The 27932-nt window shown below is 47.7% G+C and overlaps 1 protein-coding gene and 1 long non-coding RNA gene across 2 annotated transcripts in view; one reads left to right on the top strand and one right to left on the bottom strand.

Moving 5' to 3' along the window:
• CBX6 (chromobox 6) overlaps positions 1-4298 on the bottom strand; it is a 79725-nt gene extending 75427 nt beyond the window's left edge. The window contains exon 1 of the mRNA XM_078683518.1: positions 4190-4298. Coding sequence (XP_078539644.1) covers positions 4190-4291 — 102 coding nt within the window. The 5' untranslated portion in view covers positions 4292-4298. The remainder of the gene's footprint in view (positions 1-4189) is intronic.
• The window catches only part of LOC144824486 (uncharacterized), a 365120-nt gene that overhangs the window by 321456 nt on the left and 15732 nt on the right, over positions 1-27932 (top strand). The window lies entirely within an intron of this gene.

Here is a 27932-nt window from a genome sequence, read left to right as displayed (position 1 = left end):
AAAAACGCAATTACCTACACCAACTACTATTCAAAATGTATGATAAGATCTAAAAAGTGATAAGGTATGACATTGTCCACAAAGCTCATTTTTAAATTAATAACCATTTCCCCAATTTTATAAACTTCAAGATTCAATGTGGTAGAGATAAATGTGAGTATTCCCTCTGCCAGGACAACAAAGATTTTCTTCTCTTGCTTTTCTGCTTAAGAGTTGTAAACTAATGAACATCAGGATTATGTAATAGGCAAATTTTAATCAAACACTAAATGAAATCGGTTAAAGAGGTTAGACATTTCTACCTGCTGTTGCAAACAAGTTAGACCATTAATGTTACAAGAAATCAGAAGCATTCTCCCAAAAGTCTAGAGTAATTACGAACTGTCTGAGAACACTATAACTCCTGACCAGTCAGAAGAGGTAGGGATCTGGTCTAATGAAATCATTGATATACATCTCATAATCCTCTTCTTCCACTGAGTGGTTGAGGTGATAGCATCCCATTTGTTCTCCCTGGACCAATTCGACCAATTGGTTTACTTCGATCCAATTATAATTTCTAGATTATTTACTTGAGCTGGTGCAAAGCTTGCTTGATTTAGGAGAACATTTTTTTTTATAACTCGTCCCTTCGTTAACTAGATTAGCTGGAATTATTTCTATACCTTCCTGTAACAGTCATTAGAGGCCTCCGAAACCGCAATTCCTACCACTTTCGAGAACAGGGTTAATTTGATTGCCAACTGGCCATCGTAAAATAAAATTCAGACCAGTTTTAGGTCAGTAGTGAACATGGGTTGTTGATGGTGGATTTGAGAAATATCTGTAGAATTTGCTTATTAAGTAGTACTAATTTCCTAGGTTTTTGCCTCTACTTCTAAACTCAAAATAGTTTAAGAACTCCGATCCCTGTTCCAAATTAGTTTTTAGTTTGCTTCGACTAATGTCCAGATTATATCCTCAAGAATATGTTGTACAGTGGCATTTGAAGTTTTGTTTTTAGCTACAAGTGGGCTAAGCACTGAAATCATGAGGTGTGGCTCTGGCTCAGCTAAAGGTTCTGTTAGATCCTCGAGACCCATAATGAGTGTGCTTTCAGGTGTCTTCTGCCTGCCACCCACGCTTTAACCTCATGCACCAGGAATTAAAGAAAATGCATTAACCTTAATGCAAAATAGTAAAAAGAGAATGTGATACCCAAATAGTGCTATAATTGCTCAAATATACCAGAAAATGTGGGATCAGTTCCAGCTTTTCAGCATTACCAAACTGTGTGATCCTAGGCAAATATTTTATTTTGCCAAGCCCCCTTTTTCTTTATTATCAAACATGAAAGAATCTCCAAACATGTAAGTTCAAGATGTGCATTGTAAAAAAAAAAGAGACATAGTGTTAGATATAATAGAATAGAATGTTGCTCCATCTGTATTAAGAATTCAGGCCACATGTACGGTAACTGACTTTTGGAGCGGTACTTATCACCTGTGAGGGTCTCCAGGCACTGGGTGGGGGCATGTTCTGCTGCTCCGAGCTACTTGTTGAAGAGCCAGGTTTTGAGTCTCTTTCTGAACTCCGGTAATGTTGGTGTTGATTAAAGACATAGGGGGAGGTTGTTCCAGAGTTTGGGGGAAAAGTAGGAGAAGATCGGCCGCCGCTTCAGATGATTCGAGGGGAGTGGGCGAGGCGAAGTGAGGAGGAGCGAATCTGTCTGATGGGCTGGTGGAAGTTCACTCTCTGGTTGAGGTAGGCTGGGCCCACATTGTGGACGGCTTTGTAAGTGTGGGTGAGGAATTTGAAATGGTAGCGTTTGCTGATGGGGAGCCAGTGCAGTGAGGTGGGGGGTCATGTGGGTACGTCTTGGGAGGTCAACGGTGAGCCTGGCGGGCATGTTCTGTATTGTCTGGAGCCTGTTTTGGAATTGGGTGTTGATCACTACATAGAGGGCCTTGCCGTAGTCCTGACGGTGGGTGAGTGACTGGGTGATGGCGCTTCTGGTGTCTGTGGGGGAACCATTGAAGGTTTTCTTCAGCATGCAGAGGATGTGGAAACATGATGAGGAGAGGGCATTCACTTGTTTTTTCATGCATAGATTGCTGTCGAGAAGAATGTCTAGATTTTTTGTGTGTTCAGTGGGCATGGGTGGGGGCCTAGTTTGGTGGGGCCACCATGTGAGGACCCAGGGGGAGGCAGTACTCCCAAAGAGGAATACCTGGGTTTTATCTGTTTAAGGCTTTTGCTATGCATCCAACTGCCGGTGCTGGTTGTGCACCTGTGGAAGCTAGCTTTTATGTTGATAAATTTGTAAGAAAGAGACAGGATGAGTTGGATGTCATCCGTGTAGGATATGATGTTCATGTTACGAGATTAAGCCAGGGTGGCTGGGAGAGGTGTAGGTTTTGAAGAGGGTGGTGCTAAGAGAGGAACCTTGGGGACACCTCAGAGGATGTCCTTTGGAGCTGAGAATTAGGGTTGAAGGTGGATGCTTTGGGTTCTGCCAGTGAGCGAGGAGGCGATGCATTGGAGGGCATTTCCTTGGATGACCATATGCTGGTGGCCTTGGAAAAGGGTGTAGAGCAATACGGTGTTGAAGGCTGAGGAGAGGTCAAGGAGGACGAGGACAGCAGTTTCGCCCTTGTCCATGAGGGCTCTGATGCTGAGGTATCAAGGGGAGGTTGGGGATCGAAGTATTCATATATTGTTGAAATTTTGTATGGAAGAACTGTGCGAGGGAGTCGCAGAGGTCCTGGGAAGGGGTGATGGCGTTCTCTGTTGACATTGGGTTGGTAAACTCCCTGGCAATGCCAAAGAGTTCCTTGATGTGATTGGTGCTGGCTTTTAGGCGGTTGTTGAGGGAGTCTTTCTTGACCCTCTTTAGTTGGGAGTGGTATTTATGTAGTGCTCTTTTGAGATTTCCCTGTTGGAGGTGGTCTTATTGGCACGTCAGGTCCTTCCCAGTTTTGTTTGGGGTTGGCAAGTTCGTCTGTGAACCAATTGGCTCAGTGGGGGGATTTGCGGGGTCCATGGGGCTTGAAGGGGGAAACTTTTATGGCACAATTGGTGATCCAGCAATTAAAGTTTTTGGCCCCTTCATCAGGGTTGTGGAAGGGAGAGGGGAGTTAGTGATGCGCTGAGGGTGTGTGTCCAGGGGTCCTCTGATGCCTTGCTCCAGCTCCTGTGGAGGTGCTCGAAAGGTTGGTCAGGGGCTTGGCGGTGGAGGAGGTGAAGAAGTGTACTACAGAGTGATCGGGCCAGGTGATTTTGCTGGGGTGGCTCAAGGTAATTTGGTTGCTGGCAGAGAAAATGGGGTACAGTGTGTGTCCAGCAGTGTGTGGGGGTCGGTTAATAGCTGGGAGAGTCTGAGGTTCTCCAGGCGGTTGGCGGTGTTGGGGGTCAGATGGGTCCTCCAGGAGGAAGTTGAGGTCCTCCAGGAAGACTTAGTCTTTCGAGTGGATAGCTAGTGGGGAGCCTCGCTATGAACTAATGGCATAGACATGAGAGGGGTAAGACTGTTTCTAAACTCATGTTAAAAAACGATCACTTAATAAAATGCCTCTCAGTGCAGTATCATAATCTGATATACTAAGGTAAAACACTTCTGCATTTTAAATAAATACCGTTTTTATTTTATTTTGAAGAGACTCTATCATAGTTTACAAAATGTTCGTTTCACGATTTACACACCAAACACTTTTAGTGATTAGCTTATGCACAGACTCTTACACCCAAGCCACATGCTTGGCACGACTCTCCCTGCTAATGGCTCACAACCACAAATTCCAAAACTGAAAGGCCTGTTTTCTAAAAGACCTAGATTGGCTAACTGGCTGAGCGTGTCACATAGAACATAGGGTCTCCAATCAGCTATGCTTGCACAGCAGCCCATCCACCAGGCCCTGCACCGTACATTCCTTGGATGTCTTTACTCTGGCTCTGCACGGACCCCACTCCCATATCCAGCACCATGTCTTCCCCCGTGCTGTCCCTTTCCCTTAACCTCCTAACGCCCTTCGCTGCTATGCCCCCTAACCCTACACTGGCCCCTCCAAGAAGACAGGCACTGTATTCTCCCCAACACAGATCAGCCCACCACCCCCAAAACACCCCTCTCTGCAGGCTCTACGACGCCTTCAAAATCCCCCCGCAGGGATTGACCTATTCTGTTCCCGGTTAGGAGAGACGGAAGGTTCACCTTGCGCACGCGCCGTTTGATGATGGACTCAGCGGCGAACACCCGCTCCCCAACCGCAGACAGCTCCATCTCTGCAGGAAGGCAACGAATGACACCGCGCATGCGCACCACTGACAGTGCCCACCCCTTCTCTAACCGGGAACACCGAACTCTTGTCACCGCGCGTGCGTCTCTCTGACAGCCTGGACGCGCACGCGCTGTAAGATTTTCTCGTCACGATTGCGCTGGGCTGTCAGCCTGCCCCTCGTTATTACCATCCTGTTACTACGCACGCGCGACGTCGACGGTCAACCAGTAATGTGCCACGCTACACGTAGAGTTTGCGAACGAAGTAAATAGATGCGTTGACCAAAACAAATGTAATGATCTATATCCATTACTTTCACGTTTTAAGGGTTTCTTTTTATCTGTTACATTTCTAGGATATTTGAGAGTTACCGTATTACATAAGGATAACTACTAGAGCGCTTATTTGGATCTTTGTAGGTTTAATGTATTCTTTTTGAATGCATAGGCACCAGTTTTCATCCTGTGCATTCGTTATGTCTAAGTGTGTAAGAGTGACCAAATTCCCCTATCATTTTTCAGGACCCTTTGCTTGTGCGGCTGTACGTTTTTAAGTTGACCAGATCCAGGTAGGGTGACCAACTGGCCTGGTTGCAAATTCAGGATGGTGAGTGTAAAAATTAGGACAAAAATTCAGGACAGGAGGTCAAAATTCAGGACAAAACTTCTGGACAAAAGGTAAGATTTACAGACACATCAAAGGAGGTTGCGCAACAGTATGTAAGTAAGTTAATAGACATTTCACTCATCCATCCCTCCATCCACTCATCCATCCATTATCCATCCATCCATCCATCCACCCTTTCACCCTATCTATCCGCACACTCATCCATCCACTCTTCCACCCATCAATCCTTTCACTCATCCATCCAGTCATTACCCTTTCACCCATCCAGCCACTCTTTCACATACTCATCCATCCACCCAGTAACTCACCCTTCCACACATTCACCCTTTCAGTCATCCACACATCCATCCTCCCTTTCTCTCTACATCAACTGTTTCACTTACCCATCCACCCTTCCTTCCATCCACCCAACCATCCATCCATCTACTCATCCACTCATGAATCCGTCCATTGACCCTAACACTCATCCATCATTTCAATCATTCATCCATCTTTTCTCTCATCCATCCACCCTTTCACTCCTTCACTCATTTATCCAACCTTTGCCCATGCACCCTCCCCTTCACGGACTCATCCACCCTTTCACACATCTGTCCATCCATTTACCCTTTCACTTATCAATTCATCAATCCATCCATCCATCATTTCACTCATCCATCCACCCATTATTTCGCCATCATCCATCCATTCACTATTTCATTCATCCATTTACCCTTTCACTAATCTATCCAACCATCCACCCATCCCTTCACTTACTCTCTCACCCACCTTTTCACATTAATTATGAGCTGAGCCTTCGTCTGCAGAGTTGCAGACAGAAGAGACCCATCAGGAACTCACCCCTCGCTGTAGTTCCTAAAGCAAAGGGAGGTACACTACACATAGTCAATCTGAAACCTTGGAAATCATGAGTCATGCATGATGCACAGTGCCAGGACGTGAGATGACTGTGGCATGGTGTTGTTTCCAGGGCTTTACGTGGGATCACAAAACTGTGGGGTCTCTCCAAAGGGGGTGTTCGATGTAATTAAGGGCGTAGCTTAAAAAACCTGCTAAAACTCTGTGCTTAGCATACTGTGCTGCCCGGCTGGTTTTCTGTTAGGTCTGTTATTGCACCCAGATATATACAATAAATCATACCAACAACAAGCCAGGACTACTGGCCTTGTCAATTGTTGTTAGTTTCATAAAATAAAAAAGCAGAAACAATTGCTTCCTTCAAAATAATATTGAAAATGCATCAGTTCTAAAATGATGAGGCTGTGAAAGAACTATAACCCTTTTTTTAAGTTCTTTCACCTGCTTATTTTGAGGAACTGGATTCTCTCGTTGCAGCATGGGAGTTTTCCTACATTGCTTCCTTCTGATAGGATGCCCGAGGCTGGAGGAGGCCCACCACATGCTTTTCACACCACACTGGCCCATTGTCATTCTGTATGTGGCATTCAGAATGACAATGGGCGGGATGGGGCTGCTCTTGCTCTCAGAGGAGTGCGAGGCGGCCCCATCAGGGAGTTGAGATTCAAAGGCCAAAATTACGGATAAAAGGCGTCCGTAAAAGGGATCCTCACGGACAATGGACGTGAGGTCCCAATTACGGACGGTCCGTGAAATTTACGGACGGTTGGTCACCCTAGATCCAGGGTAGGTGCTTGACCATACAGAACACAAAAAAAGGGATGGATCGAATGCTTGAATTATCTCCTCATCCGTCTTCTTCACCCCAGTCATTACCAGTGAGCTTAGCACATGTGGACAGAACCTGCCAAAGTCAAAATACATTGTACATACTGATCTTCCCATCGCGCCAATATGGCCGACTTCCTCTTCCTGCAATTGATTATAACAAGCATTACAATGCAATAGGTATCACAATGACATTGTTTTGAGCTATTGGCATTGAAAATTTTATTGTTTTTATTTATTTTTACCCTTTGTGAAGCAAGTAATAGTGTTGTAAATGACAATGTCTTTTACCCCCTGTTGACCCCCGCAAAGCTCATCAGCACGTGCCAGTCATAAAAAGGAATATCTGACAATCACATCTTAAACAGTTTGCAACAATTCTATAGTTTCACCGCGGTTCTAAATTGAATTGATATTCTCATAATATTAGCACATTGAATGCATTCAAATAAGATGTTATTCTTATATTTCTCAGATCGCTTTGAGGAAATGGGACAGCGTGAATAGCATATGATGGGGGGCATTAGGAAACCTCCAGTGATTAGACCAACCAATAGGTGAGAAAGAAGGGGGCAGTACGGAGCGATAAAAAGACAGATGTCCGAGGAAATGGACAGAGCCACAGACAGGATGACTGGAGATAACAAGTAACATTGCGGACTGTCGCCTTCGGGAGCGGAGGGGGGACCCTCGAGGCGGGTGGTTCTCACATTCCATTTCCCTATTTTCAGCTCATCTGTGCCACCACATAAGAAAAGTAACCATTTTCAGATCCACATTGACCGCACAACAAAGAGTTCAGCCCGAACTGCTGGCAATGCTTCCTTAAAGCAACCCGGACCCAACTAATCATGAGGCCAGACATCACCTGTCCTCAGAAAACATCTTAAAACATCCAACTTCAACAAGAAACACACTGTTACATAAACAGCAAATTCACGCTAATAATGGAAAATATATGGCAATTCTACTATGTTTTAACATCTAACCTTTTACCCTCCACACTCACAAGATATGGCAGCCACCCCCCAACCACCCAAGCATGTGACACTTTTTTCAGCCTCGCTGGGCTCACCCTGAGGTGGAGGTGAGATCCTGCACCTTAGGGCGCTCTTTGGGATCTCTACCTTGTCAAACCTCCATACGTTCGCCATGGCCTTCAACAACAAAATCTATGACTGAACGGTGACGCTCATCCTGCTCCTACACTCCACCCTACGAGGTTCGACATCAGGTCCAGCTCAGATCAAACCAACTGTAAAGAGGGGGCGAGTACTGACAGTGCCAACTGAGGAGTCAGACCCAGCAGATTATACCATCCAAGCAAAGGGGGTTGGAAAGTATCGTAATCTGGCACAAAATGTGGACATCTCACTCATTTCAGTGGATCAAAGCAAATCTTCCACAGTTCCACAGAAACCCAAAAAGGCATCTTTCATGAGCAATAAAGCAGAGCGACTACGACACCGATCGCCTGGATGGGCCAGAAACACCCAAAACTCCTATTTTGCCGTTTTTTTATGTAGCGCATGTGGAGATTAAATTATTAGCCCAGAATCACAGGATTTTGTACCTACGTCGAGACTCGAGCCTGGTTTCCTAGTCTCAAAGTGGGCGACTCTGACCATTACGCCACATCCTTCACAATACTAGAAGAAGCTGAGTCAGTGCTTGGGCGCCTGAGGGTGTAGGCGCTACAGAGGTATTGATAGTAAATACAAAATACCTGAGTGGGTAGCATGAACATGTCTCGACAATTTGTGAGTTTTAAAGAGGGTTCAGTTGTAAAAAGTGGGAAACGACGAGAAGCGGGTTGTGGAGCAGGTGTGGGGTGAAAGCTTTTGTGTAGTCTGCCAAGTACGAATGACGGCAGCTGGCACTGGCACAGAGGGAGGGGCCGGGCGGAGTGTCTCAAACAAGGACTGAAAACTTGATGAAAGAAACAACAACTACACATCCATCTTCCAGAGGGAGGGGGGGGGGGCGAGAGTAATGCAAGCAGGTGCCGGGGTCTTGAAGAAGCAAAGGGGCATCAAAAGGCGAGGAGATGGGGGGGGGGGACCAGCTGATGGGCTCCAAGGAGGCGCGAGGAACTCCGTGTAGGGCGACCTCTGACCCTGCTCACAGGCAGGTCACTCCCCACGCTGCTGCACGCCTCTGCCTGCATTGTTTTTGCCTAATCTTGTATTTTTCCCCTATGCCTAACTTGCTTTCTTGCCCAGACTTGTTTTTATTCCTCTGTGCCTGTACTTGCTTTCTTGCCCAGACTTGTTTTTATTCGTCTGTGCCTGTACTTGTTTTCTTGCCCAGACTTGTTTTTATTCCTCTGTGCCTGTACTTGCATTCTTGCCCAGACTTGTTTGTATTCCTCTGTGCCTGTACTTGCTTTCTTGCCCAGACTTGTTTTTATTCCTCTGTGCCTCTACTTGCTTTCTTGCCCAGACTTGTTTTTATTCCTCTGTGCCTGTACTTGCTTTCTTGCCCAGACTTGTTTTTATTCCTCTGTGCCTGTACTTGCTTTCTTGCCCAGACTTGTTTTTATTCCTCTGTGGCTGTACTTGTTTTCTTGCCTAAACTTTTTTTCCTTCCTGTGCCCAGTTCTCCCGCGGCCCTGCCCTTTTTTCCCGCCGCTGCGTTCCTGCGGCCCGCCCCCCTGCCATCCCATTCGCCGCCTCCCAGCTGCCCCTCCTTCCCACATCCCCTCATATAGAGGCCGCACAGCGAGCGCACCGTTGGCGTGCCGAAGCGCCCAGCGCCAGGACCCCTGGACCCCGCGAACGCCACGCCGCCCGACACCACTACGATGCCAGAACCCTCCACACACTCAACACCTGATGATCACACACCTACTTCGTGGCCGCCCTGAAGCACACCCACGGAGCTTTCACCTGCCAGAACTGCAGCTTCACAAGCATCTGCCCCACCATGCTGCCGACAAGGAAAGAACCCAACCACCTCAGATGTATCCTTCTCAACACCCGCTCCGCCCGCAAAAACACCGTTGAAATCTGGGACCTACTCGACTCAACCTCCCCAGACGTCGCCTTCCTGACGGAGACCTGGCTGAACCCCGCCTCGGCACCCGACATAGCCATAGCTGTCCCGTAAAGGCTACAAGATCACCCGCAGGGATCGCACCAACGGAGCAGGAGGAGGAATCGCCATCGTCCACAGGAACACTATCAGAGTCTCGACCAATACCGACGTCAAACTCAGCACCGCCAAACACCTGCACTTCCAGATCCACACCGACCCCAACACCACCCTCAGAAGAACCCTCATCTACAGACCCCCCCGGACCCCGACCACAGTACAGCGACTCCATCGCCGACTTTGTCAGCACACACGCCCTCGCCTCCACGGACTACATCCTCCTAGGGGACCTGAACTTCCACCTCACGAACAACAAGGACACCAACTCCACCACCCTGATCGACAACCTAGCCAACCTCGGACTCAGACAACTCGTCAAAACACCCACCCACTCCGCTGGTCACACGCTTGACCCCATCTTCTCCGCAAGCCCCCACGTCTCCTTCAACCACACCACCGAACTCCAGTGGACCGACCATCGCTGCATCCACTTCACCTTCAAGAAACCCACCACGCACCACCGCACCCAACAGATGCCTCGCAGCTGCTGGAGCAAAGTCACCGAAGACCAGCTAACCACCACCCTCGCCCAGAGCCCACCCGCCGACACCGCCGCCTGGAACCTCAGACAGTGGATCAACGACTGCGCCAACACCCTCGCCCCGATCAAGAAACCCTCCAACAGTCATACCAACAAGAAAGCCAGCTGGTTCACTGAAGACCTCCGGGCCTCCAAGCAAACCTGCCGAAAGCTGGAGAAGATCTGGCTCCGCGAATGAACACTGGACTGCCACGCAGCCCACAAGAACGCCACCCGCAGACACCATCATCTCATCAGATCCGCCAAAAGGACCTCCTTCAAAGATCGCCTAGACAACAACGCTCACAACAGCAAAGAGCTCTTCAACATCGTGAAGGAACTCTCCAACCCCAGCTCTAGCACCAACGACGTCCCACCCTCGCAGGACCTGTGCGACTTGCTGGCCACTTTCTTCCACCGCAAGATCGCAGACATCCACGACCACCCTGACAACCACTGAGACCTCCGCCCCCACGACCACCATCCGCACCAACTGCCTGCTCCCCTAGACCAACATCAACGACAACGACACCATCAGGACCATGAACACCATCCACTCCAGATCTCCGTCAGACCCATGCCCACACCACATCTTCAACATAGCCAGTACAGCCATCGCACCCCATCTCCGGAAAGTCATTAACACCTCCTTCGAGACAGCAACCTTCCCGGAGAGCTGGAAGCACGCCAAGATCAACGCCTTACTCAAGAAACCCAAGGCGGACCCCAAGGACCTCAAGAACTTCCAGCCCATCACCCTGCTCCTGTTCCCCGCAAAGGTCATCGAGAAGACCGTCAATGAACAACTGACCCGCTACCTCGAGGAGAACAACATCCTGGACCCTTCCCAGTCCGGGTTCCGCAGCAACCACAGCACCGAGGCTGCCCTCATCGCCGCCACTGATAACATCATGTCCCTGCCGGACAACGGAGAAACGGCGGCCCTCATCCTCCTGGACCTGTCAGCCGCCTTTGACATGGTCTGCCACCACACACTACGAACACGCCTCCACAAAGCCGGGATCCAAGAGAAGGCCCTGGACTAGACCACCTCCTTACTCTCCGGCAGAACACAGAGCTTCCGCCTTCCCCCCTTCCGCTCCGAAGCCACCGAGATCATCTGCGGCGTACCCCAGGGCTCATCCCTCAGCCCAACTCTGTTTAACATCTACATGGCACCGCTCGCCCACGTCGCTCGCCGGCACAACCTCAACATCATCTCCTACGCCGATGACACCCAGCTGATCCTCTCCCTCACCAAGGACCGCCAAAACCAACCTTCACGAAGGAATGAAGGTCGTCGCTGAATGGATGAGGAACAGTCGACTGAAGCTGAACTTGGACAAGACGGAGGTCCTCATCCTCGGATCCACCCCTTCAGGCTGGGATGACTCCAGGTGGCCGATCACACTGGGAACTGCCCCCACACCCACCAACCATGCACGCAACATAGGGGTCATCCTCGACTCCACCCTCTCCATGACTAAACAGGTCAACGCCGTCTCCTCCTCCTGCTTCAACACCCTCCGCATGCTCTGCAGGATTTACAAGTGGATCCCCACTGAAACGAGAAGAACGGTCACCCAGGCCCTCGTCAGCAGCTGGTTGGACTACGGAAACGCCCTCTATGCAGGAGCCTCAGCCAAACTCCTGAGACGGCTCCAACGCATCCAGAACGCCTCTGCACGCCTGATCCTCAACATCCCTCGCCGCAGCCACATCACACCCCACCTGAGAAACCTGCACTAGCTCCCGGTCAACAAGAGGATAACCTTCAAGCTCCTGACCCACGCACACAAGGCACGCCACAACACCGGACCAACGTACCTCAACAGACGACTCAGCTTCTACACCCCCACCCGCCAGCTCGGCTCCGCTGACCTCGCCCTCGCCACAGTCCCCCGCTTCCGAAGAGCGACCTCCGGCGGCAGATCATTCTCCCACCTCGCTGCCAAGTCCTGGAACACCCTCCCCATCCACCTACGGCAGACCCAAGACCTGCTGAACTTCAGAAAACTCCTCGAAACCTGGCTTTTCGAGCAGTAGCAGCATTCCCCACCCCAGCGCCTTGAGACCCTCACGGGTGAGTAGTGCGCTTTACAAATGATATGATTGATTGATTGATTGATAGGAGGAAAAAGTGGAGGGAAAGAATGAGCTCATAGAGCAAAAAGGGGCGCAAGGGTGAAGGGGCTCAGGGAAGATGAGGACTTCTAGAAGGAAGGGGGAGAGATAGACAGTAGGTCACATGGTTCTAATAAGGTGCACAGGGGTCCAGATACACCTATCTGGGGCCTGCACAGGGATCGGTCTACCACGGGTGCTTCCCAGATTCACCCCCTCCACCCAGGCTCCAGTACCAACCCATTCCATGTAGCGTTTCCCGTCAGACTGACCCATCGCCCATAAAGAGGGGCGATTCGCTGCCTGTCACTCCGTGCCACGTCCGCCCTTCCCCGTTATAAAGGAAATTACTCCGTACATCAGGCCTTATGTCGTAAAACATCAGCTAAGGAAACATGTTTTACATAGATGCTGAATGTAGATACACCCCCATGCCTGTTTGTTCCACTGGCCATTGCAACAACCCAGCCTCTAATGTAGTGATCAAATGTTTATTTAATGACAGCGCATTAAATTAATTTACAACGGGTAGGTTCCGGGGATGGTGCGGAAACAGAGTAGGGGCTACGAGAATGCAAGGGGTGCCATCGAACACAAGGCCGGAGGGCCAATGCCCCCTCCCCCTCTCCTCTAGGTGGAGACCGGAGAGCTGCGTTGTAACTTAAAAAACTATGCTTTAAAAAAAAGGAAAAACACAAGAAGTGCACATAGCTTTACGTGTCACTTTGCTCAGACGCAGCCCTGGACACATCGGCAAAAATGTTGAGCCTGTCCTGGGAGCGGCAGCAGCCCGGGCTGGGACACATGCCAAACACTTTTAGCCAAATAGGCTTTGCTTCCCTGCTGCACTCATGGCAGCATAAACACACACCTACATGTATGTGTCTACTTGAAGCCATGCACTGGTGCACAATCTTGCACCCTCCCGCACACAGCTGCACGCACCAGCACAGACTCTCCTGCATACACGTGATAGCATGCATCTGTGCACAAGTGGACATACTTGCACTCTCCAGCGCACACCTCCGCACACATCTGCGCACACTTGCACAACTAGGATTCACCAGAGACAATAGGTAAAAACCTCATGGGTCGCTTTATATCCAGTGCTCTCCATATCGCTAAGTAAAGTTACTATCCGTGGTTGGGGGGGGGGGGGGGCGTGTTCTAAGATCCATGCATCCTTTATGACTCTTATGCCCAACATCTCTATCCGGAAACTATACGTCCGAATCGACTCCACCCTCTTATTTGGAAGCGCTCATAAGAGGGTGTCAAGTGACGTCAACGCTACTGAAAATATTGAAATGATAAACAAAAGAGAGAGAACAATCAAGACAATGCGCGCAGTAAGGGGGCAAAGAATGATAGAGGGAGAATACAAATTGAGCGGAAGCATGAAAGGCTAGGACATGTGAAAGGGAAACCAAAATACAAATCGAGCGGAAGCATGAAAGGCTAGGACATGTGAAAGGGAAACCGAGGATGGTGGGAGAGAGGGAGCGAGAAGCAGGGACCTCACGAGAAAGAGGGCAAGTGAAGGGGAAACAGATAGCAGCAGGAGAAAAGGATGGCATGCGGGAGGAAGAGCTAAGAGGCTGGGGAGAAAGAGAGCGTGCAAGATAGATGAGGACAGGAGGTGAAGAGAACCAGCGCTCGCCATTGCGGGAAGGCAGGGGGCCATCTGTTTTCACTCAGCTGCGCGTTTATATCTGCATCCCGCTTTCACTTTAAGTGAAAGCGCCATGCAAAAATAAAGACGAGGCTGAGTGAAAACAATATGGCCCCCATAAAGATAAGAAATTGCTTTGTGACAGCAGCAAAGCAGACAACCCAGTCCGGATCGGCCGGCCAAAAAGGCGAAAGAGCGTCAACAAAAATACCTAATTTTCAATGGCAGGCCACCGTTTAGCATAAACGGTGACGTCAACCAATGAAAATGAGGTGCGGGACTTCAAGTCCCCTTCTCAAATCTACTCTCTTACAATGTCTCTCGCCCAGCTTTGCGCTGCAACGCCAGGCGAGACCTAAAAAGGAAGTTGGCCCTCTTATATTCCGTTTTTTTCTTTTTTGTGTTGATCAGCGTCTCCAAGCAATCAGGTAAGTTTAAACGTATTATTTCTTAATACACCCCTATGTGTTTGGGGCCGACGTCCTGCTCAGCAGAGCAACTGCAAGATTTTAGAGTTCCTGCACAAGTGGACTCGAGCGGCGCCAAACTAAGGTATTGAGCTAGCGGATCTCTGTAGCAAGTAAGCCTAGCATTACCGGGCTAATGTGATTTTGAGAAGTCCTGCACAGTGGATTCTGTTGTTTCAGGCTGCCTAGAAGGACGTTGCAGTGTATATTTGCCAACTTACACAGTGCCTGCCACTGTGTGACACACAATATCGACTCCCATCACACGGTCTCCCGGTGAGGAGCCGATATCTCACAGTGGTAGGGAAAACTAGCTGAAAATCACTGTAAATAGTGGTTTTCCTAAACCTTGAACTGCCGACGTCCATTAAGGGGTGTGAAAACACCCCAGGACATCTGCACTAGCCTCAACAAGTTTTCTTGCCCAGACTTGTTTCCGGCAAGAGGGGGTTTGGGGGTGGGGTGGGGTTCAAAAGTTCCTCTTAAGTACTTCTCGGCATTAGCCCCCCCCCCCCATTTGAGTGCACCCCACCCACGTCCCATGGTGAGCTTGTTCAAGTTGGCAGGTATGCAGCTTGTTTTCTTACTTTTGCTTTCTTTTTCCTCACAGGATGCTCAAAGCATATCAGAACCCTTTTCAGAGGGCCACTGGAATGCAGGGGTTACTGGACCCAACCATAGTGGTTGAGGACTTTGGCTCCTGATGTCCCGGGGCCTGACCTACTATGGATCCTGCTCAACTGGGCCAAGTACCCGTTCTGTACTTGACTCTCAGTGATAACTGTAGTCGAGCAGTCAAGGCTCCCTGGGGGGATGTTGATGCAGGTCAGTAAACACGACTCATAACTCAAAGTGCAAACAGTACGTACAATAAATCAGTGTCCAGCCAAATACTTGCTTTTATAAGAAAAAGTACTATTTTATTTTTAACTCAACACATGCAAAGAAATGCAACCTTCAAATACAACAACATAATCCTTGAGGTCGGGGCTCGAGTAGTTGTCAGGCAAAAGCCTGTCCCACCCACCTCCGTATAACATGTTCAGGCTTATTCCCCAATCACTGGTAGCCGCTATCAGGGAATGCACACTATTAGGCTGTACTCAAGATGTCCTTTTAGCTATTCAGCATTTTAATCAAACATTTCTATGGTGCCACAGCACCTTAAGCAGAGAATCCCCCAGGGCAGTGGTTCCCAAACTTTTGACTCCTGAGGACCCCCATTGTGTCACCACTGGAAGCCGGGGACCCCTAAGCTATTTGTATGATTTAAATTTCAAATATTAAAACAATAATTTTAAAAAACCACCCGTGTGCACACAAAACAGATACTCAAATTACTAAGGATTTTGGGGCCAGATGTACGACCATTTCATTTAGTGCCTCGCAATTGGCGACACATTGCAGTGCGCATATTCCGAGTCGGTAAATGAAATGTACAACAGTGTGTTTAACACTGTTTGAGATTCCCAATGGGGTCACAAATTGCGAGGCTCATTAATATTAATGAGCCTCTCGCAATTGGCGAGCCCATTGGGAATGCCAGCCGTCCCAGGGATGGTGGCCTGCTGGGCTCAGCAGACCACCATGTCTGAGACTGCTTTCAAATAAAGGGGAAGAGGTCCCTTGCCATTTGTGAATGCATTACCATCTACTTGAAGTAGGTGGTAATTGTGAGTGTTTTGCGACCGCAATTGCGGTTGCAAAACATTTGTACATGGTTTTGAGACTTGCTAATTGGAAGGGAATGCCCCTTCCAAATAGCGAGTTGCAAAACCTATTTAGCAAGTCGCAAAAAAAATGCGACTCGCAAAGTAGGCTATGTACATGGCCCAAAAGGCTTTTGCATGCGCAAACGGGTTCGCAAACCCATTTGCGCATATAAAAACGGGTCATACATCTGGCCCTTAGTATTTTATATTGAAGGAATTTGCAAAAAAGGAAAATAATTATTGGGAAGGTTGGTGCTGCATGTCCATGACTAACTTTTAAATTGTTGGTTTTATTTCGCAATAAGAAGCTCTTGCTCCTGCCAGGGCCAGACTGGAAAACCAAAGCAGCCCAGGCAAATGTTTTCAGAAAAGTCCCTTCAAGGTGCACCCAAGTGCAGTGAGTGAGCCTGACCACTACAACGGGGGTTTGGGAGGCTCTCACCCTCAAAATATTTAGGAAACAATGGTGCATTCTACAACTCATTTTCATTATATATTGAATTGTACTAGCTTTTAAAGAATAGTAAATGAAGACCTTACTATGCACCAGGATGCGACAATCTTTGTTGGGGTTCTTTAATGATTCCCTTATTATCACCCTTCAACAGTACCTTTCATCGCTCCATAGCCCCTCTGTCACATGTATTTCATTTGTTTTATAGCATCTGTCATACCATTGTAGGATGTCAGAGCACTTTACATCACACACATATAGAGACAATGAATCATACATGTAAATCAGTGTATAGAAAATGTTACGTAAGGTAAAGGGCACTACAAGGTGTAGAATTGACATGTCATTCATACTGGTAGGCATTTTTAAAGAGTGCTTGGTCTGGAAAAGCACAAACTCAGGATTCAGAACATAACATAATGGCTAGCACTGACTTTAACATTAAAAATGTATTTCCTCCCAAATAAACCTTTTTAGCAGCATCAGGATAATGAATGACTGCGAAAAGACAAGAGTTACTAACTGGTACCATGCAGTTTGCAAGCAGCTCTTTGATGACAGATTCTAGGTCCCTCTGCTAGATTACGATTGTCACTCACGAAGTGCACAGTAACAAAGGAATCACTGTGACAAAAGCAGTAACCCACACACCTTTGCACATAAAATACAGATTTTTAAAATGCAGGTTACACGTTCTTTGCAGTAGGAATATTAACCCTCTTTGCTACATTAGTTAAGTCCAAGCTGCCACTGGACAAAAAACGCATCTCTTTCCAGCAGGTACATTAATCACTGGCATTATCTTGACACTTTTATTGTTGCTCGAAAGCTGCTAATTATATAAGAAACTTTGCTGTGTTTTTAAAACTGCTGCCTACGGACCCCCTGGGAATGTGTCACAGACCCCTGGGGATTCGGGGACCCAAGTTTGGGAAATACTGCCCCAGGGCTTACACTTTCTAGCTCAAGTCTTGCTCGCTCTTGCAGCACAGAAGTGTTTAGTGTTACAACGGGCAGGGCCGGACTGGGAACCTAAAGCAGCCCTGGCAGTTTTGTCAGACCAGCGCCTGGTGGGGGTGTTTGGTGGGGTGGGGTTTGGGGGAGGTGGCCTTCAAGTGTGAAGCACTGCTGCTTTTGTTAGTGGTGGGGTCAATATTGAGGCACCGCTGCAAAACTGGACCCCAGTAACAAAACCGGCCCCCACCTTTCCTGCCTCCCGGGGAAAGGCCCTCTATGGCCAGTCCGGTACTGGCACAGGTGCCCTCAGCTCTGGCACATGCAAGATCAGATCCTGCTCGGAGAAGTCAAGCTGCTCGTGGTACACGTGGCAGCATCAGGTAGACGCAGTTTCACTCTCCGGAGTGGCATGGCTTGCTCTCCCCAGCGATCTGAGCAGCTTCCTGAATTGTAGGGACACGATCAGTCAAGTTCTTCCGAGCGGTTGGAATTCAATCCTTCGGCTCCCAATCAGAGTCCAGCGAAGTTGTGTCATCCTCCTGGTCCTCGGGGGGTCAGTCAGGGCAGATCTGTTAGTGCAGTTAGACCCCCTGGTCACTTCTGCACTTCAGTCCTGGGCAACGACCCGAAGTCTGTGATGATTTGGTCCCGGAAGCCGCCTCCTGGCACAAGGGGTTTCTGCTGTATCTTCCAGATGCAAAGTAGGCTCCTCAGGTGCAATAGCCCAAATCACAGTGGCTCCTCCCGGCATACAGAGTCGCACTCAGGCATTCACGTGCAGATAGTTTAACTCTCCTGAGGCGGAAGCCGGGAGAAGGACTGCACGATCGCTTTTTAAAACTTTGTAAACTTGAGTGTCACAATATTTTCTGTATTTTAAAACCTACCTGTCCTTATTCTTGCACTCTGCTCAGGGCTCCATCTCACTTCTGCTAAACCCGCGCAGCGGATTCTAGCGCTGCTGCGGGACAATCTACAACCCTATTGCCGCCATTACCGAGCCGAGCACACAGGCCACGCCCCTTTGAGAGGCCACGCCCCCCGTCGTCACCTTCTCTCCCGTATAAAAATGTGCATCTTCCGGCCGCGCAGCGGACGGGCGCGCCGTTTGCGCGCCGAAGGCGCGCCTAAGGCAAGCCCGTCCGCGGCCGACCGGGGCAAGGGGCCACCCCCCCTGCCCGATCAATACGCCAGGTTATCACCTACAGCTCCCACTCTCTCCGCCAACTAAAGCAGGAAGCAGGGCCTCTCTGCCTACATGCATGGGATCCATCCACAAAACACCCCGCCTGTAACCAATGCGGATTTCATTTCTTACTTTACCCTTAAACTAAACCCACACAATACTCCATGCTCCTGCTTAATTGCAGATCACTTCCCAAGCACTCCATGGAAATCTCTCTACTGATAGAGGAAACAAACTCAGATATCCTCTTTATCACAGAGACGTGGTTGCAAGAACACTCGGAACCCGATTTGGTACAAACCTTATCACCTGGATACCAAATACTCCGCCTTGACCGCAAAACGGGAATCGGAGGTGGGCTAGCGGTGATCTATAGAACTGGATACGAAGTCACCAGCACCCCCATTCATCTTCCAGATAGTGAATGTCTTCCCTTCACTATAAAATTCAGTCCCACACATACCTTTTCCGGTATGCTAATATACCGCCCGCCAGGAACGCAAGGACAGTTTCTCTCTAACCTCGCCCCTACAGCTGCAAACCTTGCACTCAGCTCCGCAAATTTTACAATTCTGGGCGATCTCAACATCCATCTGGACGTCCCGAACGACCCAAACGCTAGAGAACTATTCTCCAGCCTAGGCGCCCTCGAATTACAGCAACTTGTTCTTGGGCCCACTCACTTAAAGGGTCACCTTCTGGACCCCATATTCAGTAATTGTCCTAACCTCCATGCTGGATACCCTTCCCCCCTTCCCTGGACTGATCACTTCCTTATTCCTTTCACTTGGACCCTCCCCAACCACCCCCCTCCTAAACCGCCGACTGCTCAACAGTCACGCAACTGGTCCAAAATTCCCCAGCCAGAATGGCGGGACAACCTACAGCTCACTAAACCCGTCAATACTCCTAATCCCATCCAGGGCAATGAGAACTACAACAAATGGATCACCAGCTCCTTAGATCTGGTACTTCCACTAAAACGCACTCACCCTAAGCGGGGTAACCCGACAGCCCCATGGTACACGACTGATCTCCGGGAGGCCAAACGTGCCTGTAAACGAACCGAGAGGAAATGGCGTCTCGACTATCTACCAGCAGACAAAACAGCCTATAGAACAGCTATCAAAAGCTATAAATCTAACATCAAACTAGCTCAGGCCAAATACTACGAAGAAAAGATCGACAAGGCAGCTTCAAAACCTAAGGAGATTTACCGGATAGCTAAATCCCTTCTGCAACTTCCCGAGGCCCCAAAAGACCACATCAATACCCAGGCCCACTGTGAGGAGCTAGCGGAGTTCTTCTACCATAAAATAGAAGTCATTAACTTCTCTTTTCCTCACACCACCACTTCACCTAGTGGTATTGCCGACATAGGCTCTACGATAGTTCCACCTAACTCTCTTAATAGTATCCCGCCGCTAGATCTCATTAATCTAGAAAGTATCATGCGACAGGTTAAATCCGGATCACCCACTGACCCGGCTCCCCCGCGGGTTCTCACCCCAATCACCAGTCAGATCTCCCCCACCATCCAGGATTTGCTCAACTCTTCCCTCCAGACCGGCATCGTCCCGCCTCTTGGGAAAAAACAATGGTCAAGGCACTACTAAAGAAACCCAGCCTCGACCAAAACAATCCTTCCAATTACCGACCCATTTCCCTTTTACCCTGGCTCAGCAAACTTCTTGAGAGGCATGTCAACTCTGTCCTGACACACTTCCTGGAATCCAACAACATACTTGACTCCACCCAGACGGGTTTTAGGCCCCGTCATGGAACTGAGACGGCCTTGATAGCAGTGACGGAGGAGGCAAGAAGGATCTTGGACGGTGGCGGGTCAGCGGCCATCGTCCTACTCGACCTTAGTGCCGCCTTCGACACTGTAAATCATAACACTCTACTCCACCGCCTCGGCAGGATAGGAATCTCAGGAACTGCACTCACCTGGTTGAGATCCTTTCTCACAGATAGATCCTTCCAAGTGTTTGAGAAGGACTCCACCTCCTCCAGTAAACCCCTCAATTGCGGAGTGCCTCAGGGCTCCTCCCTGAGCCCCACTCTTTTTAATGTCTACCTCAGCCCCCTGGCTGATGTCGTCCGCCCCTTTGGAGTGAAAATAGACACCTATGCGGACGACACACAGCTGGTGGTAGCACTAGATCCACCTCTCAACTCCTACCACAGCCTACATAAATGCTTGGAGGCAGTTGCCGCCTGGATGTCGAGCTCCTGTTTGAAATTAAACGGGGAGAAAACAGAGGTTATGCTCCTGGGAAACAACATCAGTAAATCTATTGATCCCATCTGGCCCCTCTGTTTAGGTAGTCCCCCGCAACCCAAAGAACAAATCAAGAGTCTCGGCATCTGGCTGGACCGAACTCTTACATATAACTACCAAGCAACCAAGCTTGCTGCCACATGTTTCGGGCTTCTAAGACTACTCCGCAAAATCCTCCCCCTTCTTCCGTTTCACTCGAGACGGATTATGGTCCAGGGACTTATCCTATCCCGCCTTGACTGCGGAAACGCCCTATATCTTGGGGACCCACAGTCCACACTCAACGGACTTCAGATCATTCAAAATTGCGCGGCGAGAACTCTCCTCGATATCCCTCGCCGAGTTTCAGTCAAAGCCAGACTCAAGGATCTCCACTGGCTCCCTGTGAAAGCTAGGATCGAATTCAAGAGCATGTGTATCGCCCACCGTTCCTATTGGGGAACTAGCCCTTCCATCAACTGCACCCTGGTAAATGCCTATCTCCCTAATCGCCCCCTTAGATCTGCAACCTCCCACCTTACCGTAGTGCCACGAATTAGAAGAGCCAGATGTGGAGGTCGATCGCTCTCCTATAACCTAGCCAAAATCTGGAACTCTCTCCCCCCCTCAATCAGATCAGAGCCCAATCTGCTCACCTTCCGAAAGCTTCTTAAAACCTGGCTTTTTAATAAAACATATGTTTAATCTTTTCCAGAGTCACTCAATCTAGCGTATCCTGCTCTCCTATACCCTCTGCAGCGCTGGGACGCCCCTGGGTAGCCACCGCGCTCTATAAATTCTCTTTCCATTCCATTCCTGACATGCTGGTCACACAACTACTCCAACGCTGGCCCCCCTTTGGCATACTGGGTCACAGCAAGAGGCTGTGTGGGCTCTGCAACTTCCGCACAGCCTTCAATACTTGGCACAGTCAACGGCTCACCTTTCCTGGCAAAGGGGGGTTGCCAAAAACAGTCCTGCACACGGGCTGCTGCCGAATCGGTGCACAACTGAATCCTTACACCTCCCGCATAGAGTCCTCGCAGTAGAGCGCCCCACTGGACCTATCTATTTCCAGTGCTCTGGTCTTTGTCACAGGGCACGCTGTTCTTGGCAAGCAGGCAGGCGCTGTCCCCAGTAGGTAGACTAGCAGAAGTAGGCCCCAAGTCCTGTTCACAGGCAGAAGTCTTGCAAAGGCTCCCCTTCTCACACAGGCCATCTGCTGCTTGGCAAATTACACATTTATAGGGATTTATCTTCGCCTTCTTATAGTCCATTTCCAGACGCCAAATGTGATTTAGGGTCTGAGCCTTTGAAGTTTCATGTTTGGGAGTCTACTTCTTTTGAAATGGATACTTCTTTCATTCTTCGTTCCTCATTAAAGATGTCTGTCACACAGACAAGACTCTGAAGCTGACTGTCCCACAACAGCACCAATTGGAGTGACCAGAGTTCACACCTGGATGTCAGACACAGTGATATGTGCATCAAAACGTTAATCCGAGACCCCCAGCCCATCTCTTTATAAGACCCTTGTCAGCCCCATCTCTGTTCCTGAGATGTGCCCAGGCCTCTTCCTTGCGATCAATCACTGAATCAAAGAGCTGTGTTTCGAAGTGTAATTGGAATCTCTTCCCCTTTCCTCCAGTGTGTCCCCACTTAGCTCACAGGAATACGGTAATACACATTTCTGTCTTGGGGGGGGGGGATTCCTCTCCTCATGTTTGCAACAGGCAGGCCTGGGCTTTCCAAAATGGAAACCAATGTCCTTTACTTAATGTACCATTCCAAGCACATTTATCCAGTGTACACACTCAGTCTGCATGCACTGTTCAGTATTGAAGCTATTCTATATTTAACCAGGGTGCGTATCATGAAGACCTTGAAGGGAGCGACGATAACAAGACTATCCCGTGGCACGTAGTGCATAATGACACCTCACCTCCTCTTTTTTCCTTTCGCGGAAGTCAAGCAGACCTGGACAGGATTTTACTTAGTTCTGGCCTTCGAAGAAGATGGAGGGGTGGTGACAGGACATCCAATGAAATATGGTTGTGGGCCCTTTAATACTCAAACCACCACCGTACTTCAGGGTGACCCGTAAATATAGTGGCCATTAAAGGCTTCAGGGAAATCAGATGTGTGTGCTCTGTAAAATGATGCTACACCGTGGTACTGGAGTACCAGCGAGGAGACATCAGATGCCTTACAAACTGAAGAAGAGTACCGGAGAGGTGGACTGCTGCCCCATCTTTGTGGACTCGTGGAGCCGACAAAGGAACAGAGAGCCCCTGGCTTTACGTGCCGCCCAGCCACGTTCCAGGAGGGACATGGCTAAGCCAGGTAAGGACACGTCTACTGGGTAAAAAACGGAAGGCAAGAGGTTCATAAACGGGTGGAGGGTTGGAGAAGAAGCAGGGTCCCCTTATCCTTGCAACCCACTCACAACCCTAAAGTTGTCGCGTTTTCTGTTGATTACACTGGGTATTTGAACACAGTCATTTCAACATTGTATCTTTTGAGTACCCCTTGAAGGGACTTACAAATTATCCTAAGGGGCAATACAAGCCTGTTGATAAGAGGTTGTCTAAATAATTCAGAAGCCTAGTGTAGTAACTAGGCTCAATGTGTCCTTTACCTTCCTTTTCCTATAAGGATAATCATGTGTGGTGTTGGGCATGGTGTGTACACTTGATGCCCCTCCACTTATGACCCATATTTTCCCTTATAAAGTACAGTGGAAATTCACACAGACTTACCTCTGGCTTTTCCTTTCTTCGAGGGTGTGCCTTCGCTGGGAGGTTTGGAGCCATAACTCCCTTGGAAGAAAACACGAAGGATGATCATAGGAGAAACCTTTACTTTCACAGAAATAAAAACCTGATCATGCAAATAAACAACATGTCATATGTGTTAAATCCTGAAAACGTTTACAGTGTGTTATTTACAAACACACACACTCACCATGTGCACTGTATGACACTTCACCGTTCATATATTGTAACTCATGCAAGTACACACACACCAGCAACATGCGCTCATCTGGAAGGCTCTGCACAGCACTACATCTCTCATGTCGTGTATTCCTCACAGGCATACATATACTCACAAAAAACAAAAAAGAGATACCCTCAGAATCCAATTGGGACAGGGTGAGATATTTAAAAATAAAACAAAGTCCCTCCACTAGACACACATTGTCATTCTTTTCATATTGCTAGTTTACAAGACATAGACAACCTATGGATACTAATGCAATCCAAATCAAAAATCAAATCAAAAGTAGGTCAGTAGAACCAACAGTAATTAAACAATTCAAAAAGTTAATTAAAAACAACAATTTATTATAAAAAAGAGGGATAAGCCTCTACAGATTAAAAACAATGTTACAATTCATATACAAACAAAACCAAACAGTTGACGCAGCGTTTCGGTGATTATATCAATGTAACACCTTCTTCAGGACGGTTGTTCTCTAGTTTTTGTGTGGAGACTAGTAATCAATTTTGATAGTCTAAAAAAAAAAAAACAATTCGGCTCTGTGATTTACACTGTTGCCGGTTTCCGTTTTTGCAGGATAAAAGCCCTCATTGGGCTCAATATCAGAAACACATAGGGAGCTGTGGTTGAATGACCACCGTATTTAAGTCATTCCAGTGTGATACTAAAAGGCTTATTGAGGCAAGTCAGCCATTTCTAGTATTTTACTTCCAATAATTAAAAATCTTCGGATATTCTTTTGAGACCTTCTTGTGTCTTGACTGCTTTTTTTCTCATTAAGGGTCTTAGAACAGCTAGACGGCCTCCCTGCCTCCAAAACATACAGCTTCCGGACCCGGAAGCTGTACGTTTTGGATAATGAATTTACTATTGCCTCTATTACCACCTTTTTAAGAAATGTTTTTAAATTGCGGAAATCAATTGTGATATGATATATATTTGTTTTAATTTGTTCATGGATTCTTAACTGTGTAATATATGAATTGTGCTCTTATGGTTTACTCTGTACAGTAACCGAATAAAGTTATTGAACTAGAACTAGAGTTTGCTGTCTTTGATGAAGAAAATATTGTTCCTCCATTTTCAGAGGAGGTTTGGGTGTCTGGGAGTGGATCTGTTTATTTTGAGACAGAACCTTTTCTTCCATGCTTTCACATGATTATTCCTTGTCCAGATGCATGGAAGATTGGTGCCATGTTGATCAGATGACCCTCAGGACTGCTTTATGCATTCCCCAAATCCAATAATACCCAAAATACTTCATAAGTTGAAGGAGGTCAGATCTGTGGTTCTCTTGGTGATCCAGAGTCAGGAGAGTCATCCCTGGTACCCTTGTCTGTTACAACTGGCAGTTCACCCACAGTGGACAATTCCTTGGGAACAATGTCCCTTTGTAGGCCCACCTGTGGGAGATTTGATGCATCTTCATTTACAGGCATGGTAGTTGGGATTATGAATTTATTGGCCACAGGGTGTTCATCAGAAATTGCGAAAAATTTCAAGCATTCTAGATGCCCATCCACCCTTATTTGCAACTTTGGGGAACATTCGATAGATGGTGTAGTGATAGAGATTTTGTCTCAAATTCAGTTGAGCCTATCCGCATTTTAGAATTTCTGAAGGATGGCTTTTAGTTAGGTCTTGCAACGACTACTCTTTGAGTCCAGTGGCAGCATTTGAGGGTGTTTCAAAACCTTCAACAGGAAAATGAGAACCTTTGGTGGTGAGACTGTTGAAAAGTTTTACTCTAGAAAGACCTAGGGTGCACAGTCTTTCCCCTTTGTGGGATTTGCCATTAGGGTGGAGGATGCTGCAGGTCCCTCTATTAGACCCCTTTGTAGACGTACAGAGGAAATGTATAACCCTTAAGGTGGCCTCTTTGGTAGCAATTTTGTAAGCCCGCAGGGTTTTATAGAAATCTTTTCATTAATAAAGTCTAAGCCTTTTTTAAGGATATTACCAGACAGGGTGGTTGTAAGAAAGTGCCTCCTTTTGTATGGTCACCACCAAAGTTTTTGGACTGATGCTGCTGGTTTTTCAACTCTGAAATGCAGTGGGCCCTGCTGACCAGGCCCATTTCTTGGGCTCTGACCCCTCAAACGTTTATGTGCAATTGGCTAACCCTGTTTGGCATAATTAACTTGCCCATAACTCCCTAGTATATGGTACAGACTGCACCCAAGGCTAGTAAGTTGCATGTCAATAGTGGACTGCAGTAATTATTGTGCTACCACTACACTGACAAGGTCAAAACATGTCTCTAGGTTTCCCTAAACTGCCAACCCTGGTTCGTAAGAAAAAAAATATCTGCTGCCAATTCAAATCTTTCCTTTTAAATATTTATAAATCAGCCCCAGGGTAGGCCTTAGTAGCCTACAAGGCATGGTGCTAAATATTCAAAAGTAGCGCATGTTCCTTTTGATTTCAACATGTTCTGACAGTGAAAACTCAAAATCGTATTTTTCAATGTAGCAAAGCTGGTAGGCCCATTGACTAAAATGGAATTACACTAGCCCACACGCTAAGTGCTAACTTTCATTTTTCAGCACCAAAGCCTCCTGAAAGGTATAACATTTATTGTTACAGGAAACCCAACTTATTGCTGAAGTCAGACTTAAAGTAACTTTTCATATAAAGGTGACTTAAGAGAGTCACATCTTTGTTGCCCAATGCTCTGGGAGCCTTTTCTGCTTAACCCGAAACAGCCTGTGGCTCTCCTGCTGGGAGCTGTGAAGCGCTCCCAGGAACTTAGAACAAAAGGGACTGTTGGTGGGAGGACGTGTGACCTCCAGCCGGACGGCCAATTGCTGGGGACACATGGCTCAGCTTCAAAGGGGCTACCTTATTTGAAATGCAAATTTATTTATTTATTTAGAAGGTTTTATATAGCGCAAACCTGACCACAGGGGGTATAAGAGCACTTTACTATTAAGCAATCACGAAAGTGTATGAGGAAGTAAAAACAAACCAATAAAACAACATACAATCTTAACAGTCTCATAGAAGTGGCGAGTCCTCGAGAGCATTGAAAGCTAGGGTTCTAAGGCAAACGTTTCTTCATCAATATCATTTTAACTTCCTTTTGAAAAAGGCAATAAAGGGATTCAGTCTATATCACAGACATGACCACAGGGGGTATCAGAGCGCTTTACAATTTAGCAATCGTGAAAGGTATTGTAAGGCAGCAGGGTTTTATAGAAATCGTTTCATTAATAAAGTCTAAGCCTTTTTTAAGGATATTACCAGACAGGGTGGTTGTAAGAAAGTGCCTCCTTTTGTATGGTCACCACCAAAGGTTTTGGACTGATGCTGCTGGTTTTTCAACTCTGAAATGCAGTGGGCCCTGCTGACCAGGCCCATTTCTTGGGCTCTGACCCCTCAAAAGTTTATGTGCAATTGGCTAACCCTGTTTGGCATAATTAACTTGCCCATAACTCCCTAGTATATGGTACAGACTGTACCCAAGGCTAGTAAGTTGCATGTCAATAGTGGACTGCAGTAATTATTGTGCTACCACTACACTGACAAGGTCAAAACATGTCTCTAGGTCTGCCTAAACTGCCAACCCTGGTTCGTAAGAAAAAATATATCTGCTGCCAATTCAAATCTTTCCTTTTTAATATTTATAAATCAGTCCCAGGGTAGGCCTTAATAGCCTACAAGGCATGGTGCTAAATATTCAAAAGTAGCGCATGTTCCTTTTGATTTCGACATGTTCTGACAGTGAAAACTCAAAATCGTATTTTTCAATGTAGCAAAGCTGGTAGGCCCATTGACTAAAATGGAATTACACTAGCCCACACGCTAAGTGCTAGGTCTCATTTTTCAGCACCAAAGCCTACTGAAAGGTATAAC

This window comes from Lissotriton helveticus, chromosome 1_1 (genome assembly GCF_964261635.1).
Source record: "Lissotriton helveticus chromosome 1_1, aLisHel1.1, whole genome shotgun sequence".
Taxonomy (NCBI): Eukaryota; Metazoa; Chordata; class Amphibia; order Caudata; family Salamandridae; genus Lissotriton; species Lissotriton helveticus.
Note: the sequence above shows the minus strand (reverse complement) of the source record. Positions and strands in the feature narration are given on the sequence as shown.